Source organism: Vicugna pacos, unplaced genomic scaffold (genome assembly GCF_048564905.1).
Source record: "Vicugna pacos unplaced genomic scaffold, VicPac4 scaffold_76, whole genome shotgun sequence".
In the NCBI taxonomy this organism is placed as follows: Eukaryota; Metazoa; Chordata; class Mammalia; order Artiodactyla; family Camelidae; genus Vicugna; species Vicugna pacos.
The window spans coordinates 702,509-728,392 of NW_027328757.1; the positions used below are offsets into that span (position 1 = coordinate 702,509).

At 43.0% G+C, this 25,884-nt stretch overlaps 2 protein-coding genes across 2 annotated transcripts in view; one reads left to right on the forward strand and one right to left on the reverse strand.

Annotated features, from left to right (window-relative positions):
• Positions 1-1,711: 1,711 nt before the first annotated feature.
• On the forward strand, positions 1,712-2,818 carry CLDN2 (claudin 2). Its single transcript, XM_072957804.1, has one exon. It carries the CDS (start codon positions 1,841-1,843, stop codon positions 2,531-2,533), a length of 693 nt encoding a protein of 230 aa, XP_072813905.1. The 5' UTR covers positions 1,712-1,840; the 3' UTR covers positions 2,534-2,818.
• An 11,379-nt stretch (positions 2,819-14,197) lies between these two features.
• MORC4 (MORC family CW-type zinc finger 4) overlaps positions 14,198-25,884 on the reverse strand; it is a 50,083-nt gene continuing 38,396 nt past the window's right edge. Inside the window, exons 15-17 of the mRNA XM_072957795.1 lie at positions 16,001-16,694; positions 15,412-15,695; positions 14,198-15,099 (exon numbers count right to left, since the gene is read on the reverse strand). Coding sequence (XP_072813896.1) covers positions 14,946-15,099; positions 15,412-15,695; positions 16,001-16,694 — 1,132 coding nt within the window. The 3' untranslated portion in view covers positions 14,198-14,945. The remainder of the gene's footprint in view (positions 15,100-15,411; positions 15,696-16,000; positions 16,695-25,884) is intronic.

The following is a 25,884-nucleotide window of genomic DNA, read 5'->3' on the forward strand; positions in this document are numbered from 1 at the left end:
GGGGAGAGAAGATAACGAAGCACTGGAATGTAGAAGGAGCAGTGGGGATGGAGAGAAGGGTGCTATGGATTTGAAGTGTCGTCAAGAACTGGTGAGACAGTGACGGTAGAAGGTAAGGGAGAGAGGTGTTAAAAACCACTTCTAGGCTTTGGGTCCGGTGCAAGGAAATAGATAGAGGTATCATTCAGTGACCAGAGGGAACCCAGGGAACAACCGTTTGGAGAGAGGTGTAATGGGAGAGATGATGAGTTCTCTTTTAACATGTCAAATGAGAGGTGCCTATGGGACTTCCAAGTGGACCATTTAAATAGGTGATTAATCCAGAAATCCTGAAGCCCAGGAGGAACGTCTATGCTGAAAATACAGATTTGGGAGTGCCAGTGGATGGGTAGGAGATTAATTATGTCATGGAGGTGGATATGTTTAATATTCACATTTGAGAGATGATTAAAAAAAGAAATTAAAAAAAATTTATTATTTTATTTTCTGGGGTGGGGAGGTCATTAGGTCTATTTATTATTATTAAGTTTTATTTTTAATGGAGGCACTGGGGATTGAACCCAGGGCCTCGTGCATGCTAAGCATGCACTCTACCACTTGAGCTATACCTCCCCCTGAGAGAGAGAAATTTTGAAGGAGGTTAAAATGTAACAGCCAGATTATGGTGGCTTGAAAAACTAGTGGGCTGGAGGGTCTTGTAGTGGATAGAGAGAAGGATGTACCCTTGACCCTTAGTGTCTTGAACTTGGTAGGAGTGTTGTGCAGGGGCTCACTGAACACTGCAAAATCCTGAACAGCTCTGAGATTCTAGAGCATTGACTCGGATGCCTGCCTCTTACAGAGCTCTCTACTCTAGAGCAGGGAGCCTTTCCTCTGTCCATCCTAGTGTCCCTAACAGATAGTCTAGGGAATTTCAGGCCTCCCTCCAGGCCTTGGAAAATCCTTTACTCCAGATTCCTGCCACATCACCTGAGAGGCCTAGGGATGGTGGGGCATCTATTAGGAGAGCAGACAGGAAATGTCTGGATGTGTGATCCGTGCTGGAGGCCTTAGGCTAGCCTGTGGAGGGGGATTTGGGAAGGGCTGGGAGGACTGGAACTCTCAGCGAATGGACAGAAGGCTTTGTTGCCTGCCCCAACCTTCCATGGAGTAAACTTTCATGATGGACAGATGACCCAGGGCTAGATCATTACTCTCTATGCCTTTGGAGACTCAAGAGGCCTCTAATAAGTGGGAGTCCGAGGCTGTATCTTAGGGCCTCTTCCTCCTGACCCAGTCTCCTGGAGTTTGGCCCCAGTGTGCAATCCAGGGGCCCCATGGCTCTGTTGCTGGGCAATGTGTTAAACAGGAGGCCTTGGAGTCAGAACCATGCCAGCCAACAGCCTGACCTGGAGTTAACACAGTCACCACAACCGACACTGCCATCACCACTTTCTCGGAAAGCAGCCACCTGTCTGGCCCTTGGCTTTGTCTAACTGCCAATCCAAAGCATGTGCCTACGCAGGAGGCGATGACATTTTGGCTTCACTTTCAAAGTTTTTTTTTTTCTTTCGCATGTGTTATTTCTAAAGATAACAAAGGTCAAAAGGCATCCAGCATTTTCTGGTTTCTCATAAGCTTCTGGTCAATATTTAATCTGGTTTATGGATTTTTTTTAGGTCTTCTAGATGCCTTCTTGAGCCTGCTTGTGGCCACCCACAGACACTTGTAAGGAGGAGAGAAGTCGGCCTGGCAGAGACGCTCTGAAATGAGGGATTAGAGGCCAGGAGCCAAAGAGCAAGAGCAACAGCCAGAAGACAAGAGAGCAGGCCCTGAAGACGCGCCCACTGAGAGGTCCGCCATGGCCTCTCTTGGCCTCCAACTCGTAGGCTACATCCTGGGCCTTCTGGGGCTGATGGGCACCCTGGTTGCCATGCTGCTCCCCAGCTGGCGAACAAGTTCTTATGTCGGTGCCAGCATTGTGACCGCCGTCGGCTTCTCCAAGGGCCTCTGGATGGAGTGTGCCACACACAGCACAGGCATCACCCAGTGTGACATCTACAGCACCCTTCTAGGCCTGCCTTCTGACATCCAGGCTGCCCAGGCCATGATGGTGACGTCCAGTGCAATCTCCTCGCTGGCCTGTGTTATCTCTGTGGTGGGCATGAGATGCACCGTCTTCTGCCAGGGCTCGCAAGCCAAAGACAGAGTGGCAGTAGTAGGTGGAGTCTTCTTCATCCTTGGTGGTCTCCTGGGCTTCATCCCTGTTGCCTGGAATCTTCACGGGATCCTGCGGGACTTCTACTCCCCACTGGTGCCCGACAGCATGAAATTTGAGATCGGAGAAGCTCTTTACTTGGGTATCATTTCGTCTGTGTTCTCCCTGGTAGCTGGAATCATCCTCTGCTTCTCCTGCTTATCCCGGGGAAATCGCTCCAACTACTATGATGCCTACCAGGCCCAACCCCTCGCCACTAGGAGCTCTCCCAGGCCGGGTCAACCACCCAAGGTCAAGAGTGAGTTTAACTCCTACAGCCTGACAGGGTATGTGTGAAGAACCAGGGGCCAGAGCTGGGGGGTGGCTGGGTCTGTGAAAACCAGTGGACGCCCCCCACCCCCCAGGGCCACAGGTGAGGGACATTGCCACTGGACCATGTCAGAAGGTTCTGCTGAGGATACACTGACTTTGACCACTGGATCAAGCAGAGGCAGAAACGGGAGCTGGTGTGAGAGCATGCAGGTTGAACTGACCAGATGCTGGCCAAGCCAGAATTTCTGTTTCTTTCACCTTGGCTTCCCATCCCCCACCCTGAATCCCCAGCCCTCAACTCTGAACTCACCCTTCTACCCTGGGCTAGGTCCTTCTGTCCTGTGGTTTACCTGGGAATCCATCCAGAATCCACTAATCACATCCGACTGACCGACCCTCTCTGTGATCTAAGACCCTCCCTCTTGCTGAGGTTGGCTCTTAGCTCATTGCTGGGGGATGGGGGTGGGTGGGTAGGAGGGTGGCTTCTATGGGGATGGCTCTGACCTCCTTCTCAAGCCTCCCTCCAAAGAAACTGACTGGCCAGTAACAGGCCCTGGAGCCTCCATCCCATTCTTGTTTATGACTCCACAGTGTCTAGACTGGTTTGTGTATGAACTGAAATAAAGCCATCCCACAGTACCGAGGGAACAGAGAGTAACTAGGTGTAAGATGGGAGGGAGAGGCGGCAGCCAAGGACCAAAAAAAGACCAGAATCACTGCCCAGAGAAAAGTAAAGAAAATATGGTGGAGCGTTCAAGGAGGCCGTAGACTGATCCTTCCAAGGAACTCCCTCAGAAGCTACAGCTCCAACTTTCACTGAAGCCCCTGCCTCCCTCTGACCTGGCGTCCTGCCAAACAACAAGGCTAAGGGGCCTATGTAATGGTTTGTTTAGGAACAGGAAACTTGCTTTTCCAGAGATGGCTGTGGGCTGGGGGATGACAGCATGGGAGCTGTTGGGGACTGAGGAAGATATCACCCCTCGATGCTGCCTCGGAAAGAATAAGAACTTGAGTATCTGAGAAGCCGGGTGAACATGTGTGGAAACTCCAGTGGGGAGGGGTTCTATTGGGCCCGAGAGAGGCTGCCTCCAGAGACTCTTCAAGCCTAATGGAAAATCAGGCCAAAGGCTGAGATCGGGCCCCCGGGGTCTTCCCACAGAGCGCTACAGAGCCTCTGAAAGACCACAGCTCCAGATGGGCCCCCATCAGTCCTCTTCCTTATCTCCCCACCATCCTTCACCCTGCATTGCAGAGTGGCCAGCGGGCATCCAAGGGCTCCAGTGTGGAGTCATCCTGCCCAAGGTGCCTTGGCCCACATCTGAGTGAGAGCTGAGCTGCTGCCTGGGATTTCTGTTGCGATGGAAGAGCAGAGAATGATTTCCAGGCAGACAGTTCCAGCTCCAAGGTCTGACAATGCACCACTTCCCCTGGAACAGGGGTAGGGGTGAGAGTCACAAACAAACCAAAGGCATTTTCCTTCAGTGGCTTGAACATGACCAGCTTCTGACAAACTCCAGTACACCTCCCCCAACCTCATGCCAGCAGGAGGGGCCCATCCATCATCTGTAATGGGCTTTTCACATTGCTACCTTCTTGCCTATATTTAAGCTGCTCTCTGACGCGGGAAGGCCCTCTCCCCTTAGCCAAGTCTTCCTAGGGCTCGGAGAATTTGCTCAGCGCCACCTCCTTCACTGAGCCTCATCTGACCACTCCGTCCCTCTCCTACCCTTCCGTCCTCCAACCCTCAATGTCAAAATCACTCTTTGATGCTTATCGTTCACAATTTTTGATGGATAGTTATCTTTCCAAGTGTATGTATCTGATTTCACGAGTACGTTGTAAACTCTTGGAGGGTAGGGGCCGTATCTTAGAACTGTCTGTATCTCCCAGACTATCTATAAGAGTACTGGGCACACAGTAGGTGATCAATAAACACTTGTTGATTGCATAAATGCTTTACTAATTAAATTTAATTCAGACTGGGTAGGTATGATGGAGGGAATTGGGCTAAAAGGAGAGTAGAATGGAAATTGGCCTTTTTACCCACTGGGTGGATAGAAAATTCTAGACTTTACTGGAGACATTAAGAAAACAGGATCCCCCCGCCCCGTAGAGAAACAACCATTTCATTGTGTCCAGGGATCCTCCCTTTTCACAAGAGTTGTTTCATTTAAGTTATTTGCTAAATGGCTATGGGTTACACCATCCATCTCTGAACCACCATTATGAGGAGGGTGAAATAGATCTGATCATCTCCATTTGGCACACTGGGAAACTAAGGCCCACATCAGTAAAGAGATTTTGCCAGGGCCACACTGCTGGTGTTAGTGCCCCAGTCTCCTGATTCCCAAAATAGCACTGGGCCAATCTAACAACATTCACCGCCTGTAGGAAGAACCCGCCAGAGGTCCCCACATTGTCTGAAAACAACAATCTGTGGCCACGAAGGTAACATCGGGGACACATAGGCTCTCTTGGTCTCCTGTGAGGGGGATCTGGGAGAGTAGGTCCAATTCACTGCTTGGAACTGCCCCTCCTGCTGTGCTGGCCAGCTGGCCAGCTTGGGCCCAGCTAGCTGTCCCATCAGGGGAATGCCAAGCTTACATTTGAATAAGACATGACACCTCAGTTCCAATTCCTCTACTTCTGGACATGTGGGAGTTTGAGAGGCCAATGATTTGGCCCGGTTCCAACCTCACTGGGAATTAACAAAGGCTGATTCATAAAGATGTTAACGGTGGCAACATCAACAGTAATGGGCCCTATGAGATTCAGCCTCCTCAGTCTCCGGACCCAGTGGGCCTCAGCACACAAGAGCCAGCTATAAGAGGCACGACCCACGCAGTCTCAGGGTGGGCCTTCTTTGTTGCAGAGGCTAGGGCTCTGGCATCCAAGACTGTTTAGATGGAATAGTGGCAGGCAGGAATAAGAATGGAGAGAGGGTGCTCTCTGAACAGAAGTGTAATAAGAGGTCATATCTCAGGTCTGACACCAGGAATCCCAGAGCCCTCCACTGGGGGGTCCTGGAAGTTGGACAGTGGATTGGCCATGCTGACTCTGCTATGCTGGGTGGGCAGCAGTCTGGTACAGGCTCTGATGGCCCACCATCTGGAAGCCAAAGTTTCCAATCCACAGTATCCTTGAGTCCTCCAAATACCCCCAATAAAGCAGGTGTTTTACAGGAGACAAAATGGAGGCCCAGAGAGGTGAGTAAATTCCCTAAAATCACAGAGTGTCCGAGTCTGAGCATGAGCTTGGAACCTATTCCCACAGCAGCGTGGGTCTGGGATTCTGTCTCAGGAGGGGCCTGTTGCCCTTTGCATTCTTGCCCCACTCCTGTCTCTGTCTGTTCCTGAATATGAGGGCTTTTGAGGAAAATAAGGCACTGAGCTTCCCTTCATCTTAGGCTGAGGCTGGCCTGAGAGGTCCTCCTTCCTTTTAATCTAGGAAGATTTTTTGGAAGGAGTTAGATGTCCATCCTCAACAAAAAAACTAGGGCAGACCCAATAAAGAGCAACTCTTCCCTCTGGCTCATTGAGCAAGAGATGTCTTGCTCTAAACAGTTTCCCAGAACTCTCCCAGAGTCTGGGTCCAAGCTGAATGCTTTCCGCTCACTGCACTGCCTTCCATCATAAAGTAATTAAGATTAGCCATAGACTTAGGGGGTTGTGAAGGCTGTTGGGTTCATTCCCTAGCCTCCAGGTTCCCACCCTTGCACAAGGAGAGATGTTTCTGCCCTCCCTCATTCCTCTGATAATGGCGTGACTCATGTTTTCTCCTCCTGGGGGCCCTAGTGACCCACTGCTATGGGATCATCAGTTGAGAGGAGGAGGCTGAAACCGGCTTCTTGGTGGAAAGACAAGCTCTGACTTTCTGTGAGACCTTCATCCAGTCAGTCAAATGGTCACTCAGCCAGTTCTGTCACCAGCCAGCTAGCCTGCTGGCCCGCACTGATTGCAGTCTCATCTGGTGGCAGGCAATGTGCTGAAGGCTTTGAGGGCAACAAGTGTGAACTAAGTAAAGTCTGTGCCTCATAGGAGGTGACAATTGATCTAAGGGAGATAAAACATGCACACCAACCAGTGGGACAAGGCACAATATGGCCTGTCCTGTGAGAGATAAGGAAAAAGGGCCATAAGACAGGGGTGTGTCTGGGGCTCATTAGAAAAGCTCTGTAAATCCCCTCAAATCCCAACCCCTCTGAAATGAGGGTCTGGCACTACTTGAACTTCTGGGGGAGGATGATCAAAGGGGACTGCTTCCTCCAGCTGAAGAACTATGGGAAATAGAGAACTAGGGGAGAGGGCTGTGCTCAGGAGGAAACAGGGACCCGCCGCACAGCCAGCGGAGCAGCTCTCTGAGTCTTCCTCACAGGACCTCTAAGTGGCAGTGATGGCCAGAGGGACCCTGGGGCTCAGCCTCTCCTCCCTTATCTCCTTCTCCCAGGAAGGTCTCCAGAAGCTGCTGGGGGCAGCAGAGGGAGGGCCCATCCAGGTAACCTGAGGTCTTTTGGCTCTGGACCAGAGGAGAAACACAGGAGCTGGAGGAGGGAGCAAGGAGAGAGGAGGCCAAATGAGGTCTCGCAGGGTCAACGGTTCTCTCCCATTCAGCCCCAGGCTCATGGACAGGGGGTCCATTCGTGCCTGCAGCTGCCCACTCCGGGACACGGAAGCCCGGGGCGGGGAAGTGCACGCGCTCCTCCTCAGCCCGCTGAGGCCCGGCCTTCGCCTTACCGGATCTTGCTGTTGTCCCAGTGAGCGGCTCCCAGCTTTGATGAGAAATTCTGTTATCTTGACTGGAGGGGTGGCGGGGGGAGCACTTCAAACAGGAAGTCCAGCAGGTTATCACTCTCTTTTGCCCTAAATGGTGGCTCCCTACGTGCTATGATGTGATCACTGATAAAATATTAACAGGCTGTTATCAGGCACAGCAATACAGCAGCTGTAATCTGACCATGACCACCCCCTCCACCTCACACAACCCACCACTTTCCTGACACTTGCGGCTCAAGGATTCCTAGTTAAAACTTACCTACATTTCCTTGCTCTAGGCCTCATTTTTCGACAAGACATACAGGGGTGTCTTAGGGCTTGACAAAGGGGGCAGTCACCACACAAGAGCAAATCATCAGATCCTGCTTTCCTCTCATCCCTAAAATCCCATTGCTCCAGAATGCCCCCTTCCCGCACCACTCCACAAGGAGCTTTCCGGGAGGGCTTTGAACAACTTTCTATTTGCAAACACGACCTCGTGGAGAAAACACTGAGGAAATTCACCTGCTTTCAAACAGATATTAGGGAGGAAAATGGGATGGGAAATTAGACGCTAAATGAGTATGAGTAGGGTGACAGGCAACCCAGTGTTTCAGTAGTAACTCTTTTTCTCCAGTAACCCTTTCAAAGTCTGTGATATTTAACAAAGTTCTGTGTGGGTTGCTCAGGAGAAAGGCCAGTCACACCACAAGCACAAAGAGAAGATGCTCCTTGCAGCCTCTTGACTTGGACTCATTTCTAGAATTTCCCAGTGGGATGCAAGGGGTGGATCGGCATCCCCACAGAGGATACCTGATGATATTGTAAAGACCCTACTCTCTTGGTTCAAAGGCACTGAATGCCTTGATTAAAAAGTAAGTATGCTTTCTGGGAAGAAAAATACATTCAGCCACAGATTAACCATTAACACCAGAATTTGTGCTAGTTTCTCAATTTAGCCCTTAAAGGAGCCAGAATGAGAAGATGAGTCCAGTGAGCTTTTAAAAGAGAACACTAATTCAGAGACACTGGATGCTGGAATTTGGGGGACCAGGGGACTTCTCTGAGTAACACATGTACCCTTCAACTAAATGATTCAACAGCTTCAAAAATGGACATGAGGTAGAAATCAAGGAAAAAGCAGACAAGATGAGAAAGGTGGTGTCATCTTTCCCTTGGCAATTCCAAAGGCACCTCATGTGGTTAATTTTACTCTTCTGTGTGTAATAATAAACCAATATGTTCTCAAGTGTCACTTTCTCACTCCCCAAGAGACTTGCCCAACTCAGCACTGTCAGAGGGGGTGGTGCAAGGGAGCCAGTGAGAACACTCAAAGGCAGAGGCCAACAAGTCCAAGACCTCCTGGAGTGTAAGAATAGGATCTTGATGGCTGTTTTGGTATCAGGAAAGCTGCCAAGCGACAGCCCTGAGTGAAAAACCCAGTCAAGAGGAAATGAATTTCCACGTTGTTTGGAGGGATATTCGTTACATAAGTGAACGATTTCCTGATCACGAGGGCAGTTAAACATTGTGTGGGATAGTGGAACTTTCTTCCTTGGAAATTCCTATTCGTGTGGGCTGGCTGTAACATTTTCTTGTCAAGAAGAAGAAGACAAGACTGATCATTTTCAACATAGCATGGTTTAGAAGGGAAAGAGCCTGGACTTTGGAGTCAAACCTGGGTTTGGTTTGGCTTCTGTGCTTTCCAGATGTGTAGTCTTGGGAGAGACTCTTCAATTCTTTACACTTTAGTTTCTGCGTCTGTAAAATGGGAATGATGCCTGCCTCTCAGTGTGTAGGTCCTCAACAAATGGTTAACTGTATCCTAAGCATGTTGGTGACCTAGAAAGTAGTGCCAAAGTCACACTAAAATGTGTATGTCTTTGGGAAAAGGAGACAGATGATAAAGTATATTTTCTACCACAGATTGGAATCTACATTAGCAAGGGGATATTTTTCCCAGGCCAAATCTTCTCAAGATCCTCCCCAGAAGTCTGAATGAATAACTTGAAGATCTTGAATAGGCTTCTGCTCATCAAATTCCATTAGCAGAAGCCAGAGGAAAAGACTTGAGAAGTTGGAGAAGAGAGTGGTAATGATGGCTCTTTGACCTTCACGCACATTTGTGAAAATCTGAGGTGGGACAGAACCATGATCTATCAGGTCCTACTTCTAAGGAAAAGCTTAGTCCACGGGAACTGCAAACTGGGGATAATTTCCCAAACTCATAGACAGTTAGGGAGATTTCAACAGCCACTTTCTGAATTCATATCCTACGAAGGCTCTACTGTTAAACAGATTTGGCATAGCCCCCCACTTGCAGGCATTCCAAACCCTTGGTTCATTCTCTTCCTTATGCTCCAAATTGAATACTTCACTATTCTTCAAACCCTCTTGGATGTTCCCTGATTCATCCTCAACCCAGTCTTGTGACTTTTCTTATGCTATTCCCTTGAGCCTTTGCTTAAAGGCATCTTGCCTGGACCTGAGGATGCAATGGTGTATGGAATGTGCTTGGCACACAGAAGGTACCCAAAACATTTGCAATATTATCTAGAAGTGTGTTTGGGATCTCTGGTGATTCACGTAAAAACTTTGGGTTTAGGTGTAGAGGCAAGTAATGAAACACATTTCTTCTGCAGATTTTATTTTCCATTAGAAAATGAATGCTATTTATGTCTCACTTAATAAATAAAGCTTTAACATACCCAAGACTAAGTCAGTTCTTTCCAGTTTTGTAGTTTATTATCTAACCACATTTCTGACTTTTGATTCATTAAGTATGGTTCATGAATTTCCTCTCTGCTTAAGGTAAGTTATGAGTTAGGGATGTACTTGTCACCAAGCACAAGTTATTTGTCTGAGGAGATTACACTTGACTTAGCATAGCTCACCCCTAGCTTTCCTAAGCATACCCCTTGCTTCAGTCCTAACACAGTACTACAGAAAGAGGTTTTACTTCATAGTACAGAACTCTGAAACGTGTTCTATCTGGAGATTACCCTTAGGAACTGAGAGCCTCCCAATTAAGTCTCTACATTGTTACCCTAGATTATTTGCAATCACTGGTCTTGGGCAAGCAAATCTTCTTGTCCCCTGCAGCCACAAAGTCTCTGACCTAGTCCTCTTCTAGCTGCCCATTTGTTCATCCAACAAGCATGTACATACAGTTGCCCTTTTGCTACTGTGTGGGACTGGTTCCAGGACCTCATCGGATACCAAAATCCAAGGCTGCTCTAGTCCCTTAACAAAATGATGTTCGATTTGTATACAACCTATACACATCCTTCCCTATACTTTAAATCATCTCTAGCTACTTATAATACCTGATAAAATGTAAATGTTATGTAAATAGTTGTAAACACAATGTAAATGATATGTAAATAGTGCCCACAGGTAGCAATTTCAAGTTTTGCTTTTTTGTAAATTTCTGGATTTAAAAAAATATATATTTAAAATCTGTGGTTAGTTGAATTAGTGGATGCAGAGCTCAAGAATTTGGTGGTGGGCTAACCCTACTGACTTCTTAATACGTGCGGGGAACTTAAGAGGTATACCTCAGATATATTGCAGGTTTGGTTCCAGACCACTGCAATAAAGTGAACATCTCAATAAAGCAGGTCACACGAATTTTTTTGTTTCCGAGGGCATATAAAAATTATGTTTACACTATATTGTAGTCTGTTAAGTGTGCATTAGCATTATGTCTAACAAAACAATGCACATGCATACCTTAATTAAAAACACAATTAAAATACTTTATTGCTAAAAAATGCTAACCATCATCTGAGCCTTCAGTGAGTAACATAAAAGGTCATTGATCACAGATCATCATAACAAATATAATGATAGTGAAAAAGATTGAAATATCCCAAGAATTACCAAAGTGTTGACAGAGAGATGACATGAGCAAATGCTGCTGGAAAAATGGCACCAATTAGACTTTCTCCACACAGGGTTGGCACAAAAACAAAAACAAAAACAAAAATGCAGTACCTGTGAAGCGCAGTAAAACAAGGTATGACTGTATTTTCTTGAGGCATGTTCTGTCTATTCTGTGAAAGAGGATAGCTCCTCTTTCTTCTCTGGAAATAAACTATCACTGCTCTTGGAAAAAGTGAGCAGAAGATTTCTCAGAGAGAAATGGCTGCCAGGGAAGGCCTGTCTGAGAAAGCTGACACTTAGACGAAGACCTGAAGGACGAGCAATAGCCCGCTATACCAAGACTGGAGATGTGAGCATTCCAAGTGACGAAACAGCACGGATAAAGGCTCTACATTAAGTAAGAGCCTGAAATATTTCAGTGGGAAGACCACAGTGAGCAAGGGGAAAAGTGAGGTATGATGAAGAGTTGCAAGAGATAGAGCAGAAGAAGCAGGCAGGGGTCTTGTAGGACTTTGTAAGGAGTATAGATTTTATTCTAAGCGCAATAAGTCATTGCAGGAGTTTAAGCAGGGAGTCATGTGATCTTTTTTTTTTAATCACTCTGGTTGTAGTAAGACAATTGTGGGAACAAGAGTGGAAGCAAGGAACCATTTAGGACTTGCAATTATTTGTGGGAGGTGATGATAGTTTGTATTAAGATAGATGTGGTAAAAATGAGTAGAGTCAAACTATACTTCGAAGACAGAATTGACAGACTTTCTGGCAGGCTGGATGTGTGGGGCTAGAGGAGAGGAGGATCTAGGATGACTTCCAGGTTTACAGCTTAAGCAACTGGGTGGGTGGAGGTGCCATTTTCTGAAATGAGGAAAGTTGGAGGAAGGAACAGTCCCACGGTGTGTATGTATCACTGTTTAACATGATTTATTTGAAATGCCTGTGAGACATGGAAGTGTAAATGTCAAGTAGGTGGTTGAATATTTGAATGTGGAGCTAATAGGGAACACAGAACAAGGAAATTTGTGATAAGAGCCTTATAAGTGACAAAAAACTTGTATGTTCAAAGAAAACGTCATGTTTGGCTAGGTTAATCAGAGGGGTTTCCAAGAAAAAAGGTGATATTTGAGCCAAAGGAAAGATGATGAAGGAAGACATTCCAGGCAAAGAGAATGAAGTGGCAAAGGTGGAAAAGGAGAAAATCTCAAGACAGGTTCAGAAACTGAAAAGTAGTTCAGTTTGGATGGAACATGCTTTGTGTTTGGAATGCTGGAAGAGTCTGGAGTGCGTGGTTGAAGCCAGATGGGAAGTTGTATTGCACTCAGTGGGCAACTGGGAACACTGGCAAGTCTTTGAGCAGAGGCCTAATCTGGTGAGGTCATTAAAAGCGATTCAGTGACAGTGAGTAGAGTTGGCTGAACGAGTGAGAATAGGAGACAAGGGAAGCCAGTTAAGAATCTGTTTTAATTAGGGAGGCATGAAGTTGTAAGGACCTAAATGTTGACTGTGGAAACTAAAAGTTAAAGGGCAAATGGGAGAGACACTTGAAAAGAGGATTATGACTATGTTCCCCTAACAGGATAGCCAGGAGACGCCCACTTTCTTCTTCTCAATGTCTTTTGCCTCCACACTATATCATAAGCTCTAGTAGGGCTGGGTGACTCTCTCCAATCTCTCCTCTGTGGCATTTAACTTTGGGTAAAGGGACCGCATGCTGGTATGGTTTCACTGTAAACAGGGAACAGAGGGGTAGCTCTGGTATTGTAGTGAATGGACGCAACAGATAACTGTGGCTGGAAGAAGCAGTTTGGGGTTGAGACCACAGAGAGTAAGTACTGGTAAGGATGAATTAATTTTTTTACACCTTTCTCATTTTAAAGCTCAATTGCCTGTACTCCTTCCTACTCTGCCCCTACACTGACCACACACACACACACACACACACACATACACACTCCCCTTTCTCTCAGGCTGAATCTTCAAGGCTCTGAATTTTTCCCTATACCATCCTCCCTTCCAATATTGTCCCTGTCAGTGCAAAGTCCTGCCCTTTCACGGCCCCCATCTGAAGAAGAAGTATCCCTGAGAGAATGGCTGAATGTGCTCCCACCCATCCTTCAATAAATTTATATTTAGACAACCGAGGTCTTCCATATCATGGTCTAAATGCTGGACGTGAGAATCAATCACGTGTCAGGGAAGAGCTGCAGTGATGTGAGAAAAGGGGGCCAGGGACAGCTTTAAGCACTCATGCTAGTGGTAAATCATGGCTCTGGCCTCCCCCTATTCCTTGCAATCCCACTGGGAAAATCGACGATGGGCTTCCTTTCAATATAGTTAAAACACGTTTGGGAGAGTCTTCTGAAGTAACTACGCAGAGGAGAAACAGAATGAATGCCCAAAACATTCCTCCAGACGAGTTAACTCTTTTCAGATTGCTTGATCCCACCTCCCTTTTACAGATTCTCCATTACTTCCTATTTTTCACTGTTGGTATATTTTATGTATTTATTATTCAGTATCTTTTGAAGAGTACCTTGAACTGTTTGGAGAGTATACACTATGTAAATATATAGTAATAAATAAATATAATAAAGAAATGAATAAACAAAATGTCTACTTTTACAAGAAGGTTTTACCACTTTTGATATGAGAGCCACCCCTCACTCAGCACCAGCCTGAAGAGTAGGTAAGTGTATTCTGAGGGACAGCAAAGAGATCTCGCTGCTCTAAAATACCTCCCCCACAACCTGAAGTCCCACAGTTTGCTGATACACAGTTTAAAAATTTAAGCCTTGAAGATTTCTTTTTCAAGAATTCCTTATTAAAATGCAAATACCACAGAGGGGGGTAGGTAAATGGGTCATGATTTAACCTTAGTTCCCTTTACATTAACCCATCACTCCTACCAAACACATTTTTTACATTCCAGCCTTTTCTGTGCTTTTGTTCATGCTATGCTTCCAGAAGTGATGCTAAATATGACATAAATTACAAATTAAAATTTACCTTATGTTTTCACAGTCTCTCATGTGATATCTAAATCCAAGCCTACTCATTCTTTTTTAAAACGATTTATTTTTTCCAATGTAAGAAGAATAACAGGTTTATTATAGAAAATTTGAAAAAAGCAGGAAGATAGGGAGAAGAAAAACTATCAACCACAGTCCTACCACGTGAAGAACAACAGTCGTTAACAGTGTTGTCGTGCCGCTCTTTAAACCAACCTCAGTTTAGGTCCCATTTCTGATGTGATGCCTTCCTCCCCCAGAACTTCTCTATCATGTTTGTGCCACTTGCTTGTACAAGTCAATTAACTTGGTGTGTATCTTGTGTTTCCAACTAGATTGTGAGATCCTTGAAGGCTGAAACCATGAGTTATGCTTCTTAACTTATCCCCAAACACTTGGTACATTGGACCCAATATTTGCTGACTGATTTAACCTAAATGAATACAAATCATTTCAGAAACAATACGAAATAGGCCAAGTATCTGAGTCATGAAAGTTAAAGCTTTCCAGTCACCTGGTTTGGTGACTATTACTCTTCTGTTCCTGGGATTCTTAAAAGCCTATTTAACTAGACTCTTTCTCCACACCAAGACTGAATGAGAAGCAGACTGATTAAGAGCCAGGATTTACTCAAAGATTCTCGATGTAAGGCATAAAGGTGAGAGAGAAAGAAAGAGAGAGAGAGGGAGGGAGGGAAGAGGGGAGAGAGAGAGAAAAAGAGAGAGAGGTGTGGGAGGGAGGGAGGAAAGGAGAGGGAAGAGAAGGGTAGAAAAGGGGATATAAAGTATCTGGTGCTCAATCCAGTATGTGATTTGCCTCCAGCACCGTATACAGGATCCCATCCACTTGTTCTGAGTCAAACCCGATCTCACGAAGCTCCAAGTGAGGGAGGACAGAAGTAAGGAGATAGCTGACGTGGGTACGCAGCCGCGTAAGCTTTGCCAAAGCCCTGTATGATGGAGTGAGGGACAGGAGAAGAGATGACATGAAGTCGTTAGCCAACAGAACAAAATGAAGCTCCTTCAACATGGGCCTACATCTCTCAACAATTACATTTCCATTAGCTAGAAAGAAAGAAGGAAGCACAATGCCACCAAGCACAGGGAGACTGGCTGCAGCTCTCTAAGAAGTGATTCCTCAATCCTTGGTGGCCTAGGAATTAATTAAGGCTTCTTCCCTTATCTGCGACCAGTAACGAGGGGTCCTAAGGGATGCTTCCCATTAGCACTCTCAAGCTGATAACTAAACCCTAGTAATTAACCTTTCTAGGTCATCTCCCTCTGGGGTCCGGTAGGAGACCTGAGCCTTCTGCAGCACTTCCAGGTGTGTCTCCGTCTCTTTCAGTTTCTCTTTTAGTTCCTGCTTTTCCTCTTTGGTTCTTTCCAGCTCAGCTTTCAGAATCTGGAATTCAGCTTGGCGATAGCCCATGTGTTTCTTGCTCCAATACAAGCCTTCCGTCTCCTGGGCGCTATAAGTCACCAATTCATGTTGGACTTTCTTGAATTCAGAATGCCAGTGATTCCTCTCCTGTTCCAGCTCCTCCACCTGCAGTCCAAGAAACAGAAATTCAATGACCCCACATACTACTGAAAGCTAAAGAGAGTGCCCCCAAATTTCCCGACTATTCACCCTGGAATTCCTCTACAGATATTCTTCTCCCTATGGGCCTTTTCATCCCAAAATATGGGAAGGAAGAACATTAGGGTTCACTTAGTCTGAGACATACCACAGAATCACTCAATGGCTTATTTTGTTTAAGGCCTCAGAACATGAGATCATCGGAATTCCAGCTCTCTGGTCCCTCAGTTACAATGACCTTGTATTCCTGGTGGTAAGGTGTTGCCCCTAACCTTTTGCTGGAACATATTCCTTTCTGCCAAAACACGTTCCAACTTTTCTGTGGTTCTCTTCAGTTCTTCTAGCTCTCTTTGGTTCTTCATCTTTGGCGTATTACGACCCCCGCTCTCCTCGTAGCCTCTTCCTTTCTCCACAACGGCTGCAGCAGGGGTGGCAGCAGAGGCCACAGAAGAATAAGGCACCGGGTTCCAGGATTCAACTGCTTTTCTCCTCTCAGCAAGCTCCTCTCTGTTAAAAGGGATCAGCTGAATGGGAGCTCCTGAATCTCTAACACCTTTTGCAACACCGACAACAGCTACAAAAGGTCCCTTGTTTACTTCTTCCTTGTTTATGTGTGTGCTGCCCCTGTTAGATTCTTCTGCTACCAATCTTGGCATCTGATCTTCTAATTCTTCAGAGAGAAGGGCCCCCTGCTGTTGGTCTTGTGCCCCTGAATACAGACCTGAAACCTCCCTACTCTGACCGGTGTTCTTGATTGCTTCGGGGTATTCCGGGGAAAGGTACGGTGGTGTGCTTCTCTCAGAACTGGATTTCTCGTGGCTGTTCTCCCCTTCTGGGTAGGCAACTGCTGCCTCTACCCTCCTGTAAGGGCCAGGCATGGAATAATCCAGAGGAGGTGTTGTCATATCATTCTGGAGCCTTCTTCGTTTCTCCATAGGTTCCTCACCTAGGATCCATTTGTACTTACTGCAAGAAGAGGAAATTCAATTTTAAGCTGTCACAATACAAGCGAAGTATCTTCCTTATCCTATGGAACCCCGTCCTCAAATTTCCCATGTTAAAACTGACTCTAGCTGTTATTCACAGGGCATTTCAGGTTAGGACTACATCTTTACTCTCAAACCACAACCCGTTCACTCATGCAATTTGCTGACATAGCAATAGGCCTTAACGGAGAGATGAAATCAAAAGGCATGAAGACACGGTATCTGGATAAAACAGGACCAGGCTGACCTTGCTAAGACTTCTGAAAATAGGATGGAAACTAGACTGACTTAAAAGTTTCCAAAAGACAAGTAGAGGGAGGAAAAACAAACAAACAAAAAAACCACATGCAAAATCCCCTAACACAAGAATGGAAAAAAAGGTCATAAAAAGCCTATTGGAATATGTAGAGGAGACTGAGCCAGCTCGTTAACTTTAAAGTGTCACAAAAACCTTCCAGGATCAAAGACTTAACACACATTTTTATATTCCAATGGAACACTACACAATGCCTTTGCCAGCCAACTGGATTGGGGCTACTGCCCATTATCCACTTGTAAAAGTTAATTAAAACACAAGGCTCTAGTCAGAAACAAAGAAACTGAATTGGCCAATTCAAGTCATTTCTCACTTTTCACAAAAGAATTCCTCTCTGTTGGGGCAAACAGGCACTCCCTCAGTTCTTCAGGAAAGGCCAGGATAGTGACCTCAAATCACCTTCCATTTCTGGCTGCTATATACACTAACGGTTGAAGGAACATACAAAAAAAAAAACGATGCCAGTGAAATCCATAGGCAATTATATATATCATGCAGCAGGATGGGACCCCCATTTTTATCCTTATAACTATTCTGCTCTCTCTCCAGAAAACCAGGAAATTTCAAGGTAAAAATTAACTTTCAAATTTTCAATGAGAAAGAACCAGGCATGTTATTTGCCACCGTATCTCAAGGATGCCCACATTTCTCTGCAATTTCTGAGAGTATCTGTTAAGACATCACAAACCTTAGCTTCTTATAACGCCTTAATGTTCTCCAAAACTAGTGTTCACCCTGAAATAAAATTGGTCTGCTATCTTAATAGATCTTGTAGTGTCAGCCTCAGGGGCAAAGCAAAAGGACTTAGGGGCTATGTAAGAACAAATGTATCCATCTTTAAACATGCATAAGGGCCACTGTAGATGGTCCATTTAGCTGTGGAACTGAGGCAAATAGTAAAACAGTTTGCTGGTATGAAGGAATAGTATATGCTACCAGATAGAAACAACAAAGTTTTATGAAAAGCCATTAAGGTCACATTATCTGCCTTCTCTTCAATTTCCCACCGCTAAGGGAAGCATTAAGGTCCTTAATTCTCTTCTCTCCGTACATTTTTTTTTCCTTTGGTAATGTCATACAACCTTTTGGCTCGAACTTCTGGGAAATAACCCCCAAGTCATTCCCCCAGCCCTGATCTCCAGCACTGAATTTCCAACTGCCCATCACATATTTCTTTCTGGAGGTCCCACTGGCATCTCACTCAGTATGTATAAAACTGACCTTTCACTTTTACCTTCAAATATGCTCCTTCTCCTATGTTTCCTATTTGTGTTCGATACCACCAAACTCTCAGTAATTTTATGTAGTTTTACCATTATCAATACTCAAAAGTTCAAGCTCTCATGACCTCTCCTGGACTATTGAAATGGCTACCTCCAGTATCCCCGTGTCACACCTCCAGATCACCCACTGCCACTTTAATCTTCCTATGGCATTGCTCTGATTATGTCACCTCCCTACTTGAAATCTTTAGGTATTGTTCCCCACAACATAAAAGCTTTAATGTCTTAGCTTGGTATTTAAGCTTTTCCATTCCAAAACATAGGAAACAATTGCTGAACACTTACTCTGTGCCAGCCAGTGTGAAAAGTCGTAATGTGTATGGTCTGACCCAAATCTCCCAGTTAAACCTGAGGTAGGTGGTATTCTTAACTTCACTTTTAAAAGGATGCTCAGGCCTAGAGAAGTTAAATAACTAGTGAAGATCATGTAGCTAGTAAGTGGCAGAGCTGGGATATAATTTGGCCCTAGCTTTTTCTCTCACTATTTCCCTTCAAAAACACCAGCCAAACAGAATGCCCCATGATTTCCCATGCTGCTTCTTTTGATTGGAATGCACTTCTCCTCAACACTGCATGTCTAAGTCCAGTTCAAATACAACCTCTGAATTCCTATAGCAATTTAGTAATCTCTATATAACATACATTACTTTCTACTGTGTGTGTGTATTGTAGGTTCGCCACTTAAGTATAAGCTCCTTGACAGAAGGGAGCTTAACTGTGCTACTTGGGGATGAGGGAACAAAATTTTGTACATAAGAGGTGATCAAAAATGAATTATTATGTTTTTGTTTGTTTTGGTTTGTTTTTTTGCAGCCCACAATAAGTTTATTGTGTCTTCAAGACACTACAGTGTAGAGTCCTCTCCCAGAGAAGGGTCTTTCAGAGACAAGGAACCATTATCCAGACGAGTAGCTCATTTGTTATTTTCATAGGCAGCTGGATTCTTCCTTTTGGATCTCTCAAATTCTTAGAACTATTATGTCAATGAAAGGCAATGAGTGGATTTTACTTATTGGTTCTATAAATACTTCTGGTTCTTCCCTTTAGGAATCAATTTACTGCAGATCTGTATTCATTTAGTAAAGATTAATTTAGGGTTTACATATTAGTAATTCTTTTCCAGCTATATAATCTCTTCTCATTTTCTTTTTCCTTTTTGTCATATTCCTCCATTGGCTGTCTGCAGAGAAGCCAGCTGATATTTTGACAGGGATTCATTTATTATTTTGGAGTGTATTATTTAATTTCCACATATTTGTGAATTTCCCAAATTTCCTTCTGTTGTTGATTTCTAATTTAACTCCACTGTGGTTGAAGAACATCCTTTGTATGAGGTCAATCCTTTTAAATTTCTTAAGGCTTGTTTTATGGCATAATATATGGCCTACCCTGGAAAATATTCCATGTGCTCTTGAGAAGAAAATGTGTTATGCTGTTTGGGGGCAAAATGCTCTGTACATATGTGTCAGGTCCAGTTGGTTTATAGAATTCTTCAACTCTTCTATTTCGTTGTTGATCTTGTACCCATTATTGAAAGTGGTAAAGTTAAGTCTCCGACTATTATTATTAAATTGTCTATTTCTCCCTTCAATTCTGTCTGCTTTTGGTTCATTCATTTTGGGGCCTCTGTTGTTATGTCCATATATGGGTATAATTTTTATATTTTCCTGATGGACTTTATCAATATAAAATATTCCTCTTTATATCTAGTAACATTTTCTGTTTAAAGTCAATTTTGCCTGATGTTAGTATAGCCACGGTAGCTCTCTTATGGTTGCTGCTTGTATGGTATGTCTTTCTTCAACTTTTTATTTTCAACCATTTTTATCTCTGAATCTAAAGCATATAGGTAGTATAGTTGGATTTTAAAAATCCAATCTGATAATCTCCAACTGGAGATGAATTGTTTAATCTTTCTGTTTTCTGTATGTGTCATACCTTCTTTGTTCCTTTCTTCCTCTACTGTTCCTCTTTCCATGTTATGTGGGTATTTTCTAGTTGAACATTTACAAATCTAACAAAACATTACTACAATCATTACTTATGTAATGTTATATCTTTTGAGGAAGTGGAAGAAGAAAGTAGAACAAGTACATCTTTATATTTATAGAGTTTGCTAAATCAATCTTCTTATTTTTCCATTTTTTTATTTTCTTCATTTCTTACTATGGGTCTGAGCTACCATCTGGTTTTATTTCCTTACTCCAGTACAGCTTTGTTTCCACTCACCTCCTCTGTGCTGTTACTGGCAAACATTTTACATCTGCAGATAAGCCCAACAATAAAATTATATACATATATACGAAAATATACACAAATATATACATATTGTTTATGCAATTATTCTTTAAGTCAGTTAAGCATAGAAAGAAGAAATATGCCACTGTATTAGCTTTTATAATTAATTACATTTATCATTGCCAGTACTCTGTTTTTTCATGTGAATTTGAATTACTATCTGGTATCACTTGCTTTCAGGCTAAAGAACTCTCTTCAGTATTTCTTGCATGGCAGTTTTGCTAGAAAAAAATTCCATCAAATTTTGTTTATAAAGGAATGTATCTATTTCACCTTCATTTTCTAAAGATAGTTTTACTGGATTTATGATCCCTGGTTGAAGTCTTTCTTTCAGTACTATGAATATGTCATCCCACTGCCTCCTGGTATCCAATGTTTCTGATAAGAAGCCAGTTGTTAATCTTATTGAGGTTCTCTTTTACATGATGAATATTTTTTCTCTTCCTGCTTTCAAGATACTCTCTTTACTTTTGGTTTTCAATATTTTCACAATATTTTCACTGTATGGCTACAAATCTCTTTGTATTGTTTCTATTTTGAGTTACTTGAGCTTCTTGGATGTGTAGATTAATGTTTTTCATCAAATTTGGAAACTTTTCAGCCATAATTTCTTTGAATATCATTTCTACTGGTTTTCCTCCCCCTCTCTTCTCCTCTTATACTCCTATTTTACATATGTTGGGCGCACTTAATGGTGTCCCACATTTCTCTGAGGCTTTTTCCATTTTTCTTCATTCTTTTTCCTCTGTATTCTTCAGATGGCACAATCTGTAACTGATATAACTTCAAGTTTCTGATTCTTTCTTCTGCCAGCCTTAATGTGCAGTCCTTTTAGTGAAATGGTTACATTAGTTATTGCATATTTTACCTCAAGAATTTCCACTTGGTTCCTTTTAAAAATAATTTCTATCCCTTTATTAATATTTTACATTTGATTAAACATGTTCTTTGAACATATTTATAATGGCTGCTTTGAAGTCTTTGCTAAATCTAACACTTGAATCTTTTTAGGAGCAGTTTCTATTACCTGCTTCTTTTTTCCCCTATGTACAGATCACACTTTTCTGTTTCTTTGCAAGTCTCATAATTTTTTGTTGGTAATTGATATTTTAGATAATATAGTATGGCAATTCTGGACACTGATCCTACCTCCCTGAGTGGTTGTTCCTGTTGTTTGCTGTTTTTTTTTTTAATAGTGACTTGGCTAAACTGATTCCTTGAAATTTATTTCCTCTGTAGTATGCAACCTCTGATGTTCCTGCTCAAATTTCTTCTTGGTTTTTAATCTTTTATCTGGCAATCTAGGAGTTTCCTTGGGTTAGCATAGGTCAAAAGTCATGATTAAGACCCCTTATCCAGTTAGATTTTTACCTTTTGCCACTGAATGTATATGTGGCTTGAAGGCTGCTATCACAGTTCAAGGAGTTTATGTTTCTGCCTCACATTCAGCCAGGTAGTAGTAACTTGGATTTTTCCTCTTCGGTTACCTCTAAGAGGGCACAGCCTTATGCACGTACAGTCTTTCAGACTACCATGGATATATATAATTTTATTTTTAAGCCTGGCTTCCTAGGAAAGGCTCCTGGGTCAGAGTAGTTTATTGTTCAGCCAGTGGTTAATCAGAGGTTGTGCTTAAGTCCTTAGTGCCAGTGAGGCTCCTGACCTTTGTTGTTTGATCTATGTGAGGCTTGGGGACTGCTTTAAAGTCCACCTTATCTCCTGAGTGGTACACTCTTGTGCTTACGCACAACCTTCCTGCACAGGGTTGACTATGATCCCAAGAGAGCTCTTCTTAGCTGTTCTTTTGATTAGTTCTCTCTGTTAACAAATTTCTGATTACTCAGTCATTTTGCCTGTTGTAACTTGTATCATGGAGCTATGAGTGCCTTCTTAATTGTTCACCACTAAGATTTTCATTGTTTTTGATAATACTCTTAGGAATGGAAGTCTCCATGATCTGTTCCACACAAAGTCAGTTCCTTCAGGTAGAACTGGGAATTCTTCAACTGTAAGGCCTCCTTCTCTCCCTAAGCAGAACCTTTATTCCACTGTGTAAGAGCTAGGGGCAAGGACTGTGGCCCACTCTCCAAGGGTGAAACCTTTTCTTTACAAATGGACGCTGGGATGGTTTTTGGCTTGTTCCTTCTGGCATGAGCCTCTGCCCTAAGCTGGGGTTGGTGCAGTAGGGGTTCAGGATTGTCAGCATGCTGTCCCCAGGTGAGTGCTTCCAACCTCTGAGTGGGGACTGGGAAGGGGAACAGAAAGCTGAGTGGAAGAAGAAAGACCTGGTCCTCTTGAGTTTGCCTGAACAGAACTTCTGCAAAACAGACCTAGGGAATATGAGAAATATCAGAGGCCTGCCCCTTCCAGGGGCAGGTGAAACCATAGCTCTAGTTTAAGAGCTGGGGAAGAGGGAGCCCCCAACTTCTTGACCACATCCACTTGGTTAGAGCTCCTTGAATAGTTTTCATGAAACATAGTTTGGAGGGGGATAAGAGCAGGCTAAATGCCTTAGACTCTTGCTGTTCTTTCTGAGACTTAACAGATTTTCTTGAATGAATGTTTCTCTATTAGCTGTATGCTCCTAGGACAATTTCCAGGAAGTAGGGATGACTGTTTTGTTAAATAATTTTTCTCCAGTTAAATGGTTATATGTTGGTGAAAGAGTTCATCACACTCCTCATTTTGCCATTTTGGAAATCCCTCTCAAAGATCATATTTTAAAATGTTAATACTGGCCCCCAAATCAATCTTATTCACTTACAAAACTGTTTTTTTCTATTTCTAACTTGTATTTGTTGTTTCAATATTCCTTTAAATATATTAGAATGTCTTTTCCCCTCTCCTTCCACTACTAAAATGTAATTTGGATTTTTTGTTATCCTTTTAAAACATTAAATAATTAAGTCTTTGACATAATAGCTTGCTCAAAAGTTCTCTAAACAGCTAAATAAATTATAGCCACTAATTCTCACCTTTGTCCATATGCTCGTGGCTACTTTAGACCTTAATTTATATCACTCATATGAAACCTAGCATGTATTAGGGATGCTTACATATATAACTTTGAGTACCATAAGCTCCTTCATCTTTGATTCCTTAGAGCACTGCTTTCAAACAGTAAGCACTCAAATATATGTAGAATGAATGAACAGGAAGGACTATTTCCTTTAACAGAAATAAGCTATCTTCCCCTAAAAGGTTATGCTTGCTTAAATACTGGCTGAATCTACTCTTTATTGCAGGTCTTCACCTCCCATTGCTACATTCACAAAGCTGTTTCCAATGATGCATCTGTAGCCCCTTCTAGGTCTTATAAGCTACCACACTAGAAAATTTTAAAACACTCTTGGTTATTGTAGGCTTTATTTTATCTAGAGTTAGAGAGCTGTACTACATGACCCAAAGACCCTTAACAGCTTCAGGTTTTGATAACAAAGGAGATCTTTGTAAATCTTGACTAAACCTATGATTCCCTTTAACACTCTTTTATCAGAAAACCCTATGTATTTTACTCAACTCTTGAATACCTTACTTTTCCTCTATAAAAAGGCAGCTTATTTCCAATTAATCTGAATCCCCCTATACATGTAGCTCAAAGTGACATCACCATCATTTACTGACCTCACATAAGACATTAGCAGCAGCAATTATCACATATCTCTTGAAAGAATATTATTCTCAAATTAAAGTTACACATAAACAGTCGAAGTATTTTACCTGTTTTCTAGAGCCAAAACTCGGCTCTGGATATAGCAGTTCCATTAAGACTTAAACAGAAGTCCTAATAAAGACTGATGAAGTATGCCACCCAATGGATGTACTGCCATACTACACTCATAAAATACACACATAACATAGGTTAGCATTTGTAATCTCCTTCAAGTTACCAAAATCCACTAGATAGTAACAGCAGAAACACTGAAGGGAAAGGAAAAGTGGTCACAGCAGGGAAAGGACAGCCTTCAAGAGCAATGACACCTTGATATTCCAGTGACAACTCTGATATACAACCAACTCAAGGAGATCAAGGTAGAGAGGTAACAATGTGCTTAAAAAAATACCGCACTTTACTGTACACCCCTCCCAATCTACAATGGGAGCTGGAAAACTATGTATGGAAACAGCAGAATTAAACTCAAATCCCTGAGACCAACCTAGCTATAATTCTTACCCCCTTGCTGTATAGTTCTATTTTAGAAATTGTTCCTTCAATACGACTCAGATTCAACCACTAGTTACTAAGTACCTACTATCTTCCAAGGCACTGTTTTAGATGCTTTCATACAGATTCTTGTTTCATCTCTTCAGAGTTTTATTAGTTTTTCTCCTAATAGCTTACTTCCCCTTGAGACTCTTTGTTCATTCTCAGGGGGTCATGGGGTTCTTTTAATATCTACAGGGCTTAATTGTGGAAGAATCATTGAATAGGGCACTTGCACACATGAAGAGATGTTTGTCTAGGTGAGAAGCTGAAAACACTCACCTAAGAAGCAAGGAAGAGGGAAAAGAATCAGTAACATTAAGAGGGGCAGGGACAGGAGTCATTTTTATCCTATCATATATCCATTGCTTTTCTCCTGCAGTATGTTGAGAAGATATCCAAACTGGAAAGGGTTAATATAAAGTTCACAACCCACTATATAATAGTCACATTATTGAGGACTGTAGAAGTTTCTACTTTTAGAGAGCAACTCTGTACCTTCCCTATGGCTTGGCTCTGCCAGAAGCGAGAAGCACAGTAGAGAGGAGAAAGCAAGTCATAATCAACAGTTCTGAGTTCCAGTCTCATGGCAGCAGTGGGGCATACCTTTTAGTGCTTCAAATATTCCTGATATTTAAGAAAATTCTTGTTGTAAATACTAACAAAATAATATGGACGAGGTGCTGAAAGATGGAAAATAAGTCCCAAGACTAAACTTATACTCAAAATTTACTCTAGGAAACTAGAAGGCTTATCTAATGGCACAAACTTCTAATACTTATTTTTATATGTGGCCAACGTGTGCTAGGCCTATGGGGCCCCACAGGATTTTACTATTCCTAAACTTAATGAAAGAAACAATGCTTACCTATGTAATATTACCTTACATTTGTATACTACATTACAGTATGCAAAGAGTTTTCATGTCCATTATTTCACTTACACAATTCCCAACATAATGTGAATACATAATCCATAAAAGAACATTCATCAGATGATTACCTCAAAAAAGTTAAAAAAAAAAGAGAGATAGGTAGACAGACTTGACATAGCAGTTATAATGTTGAAA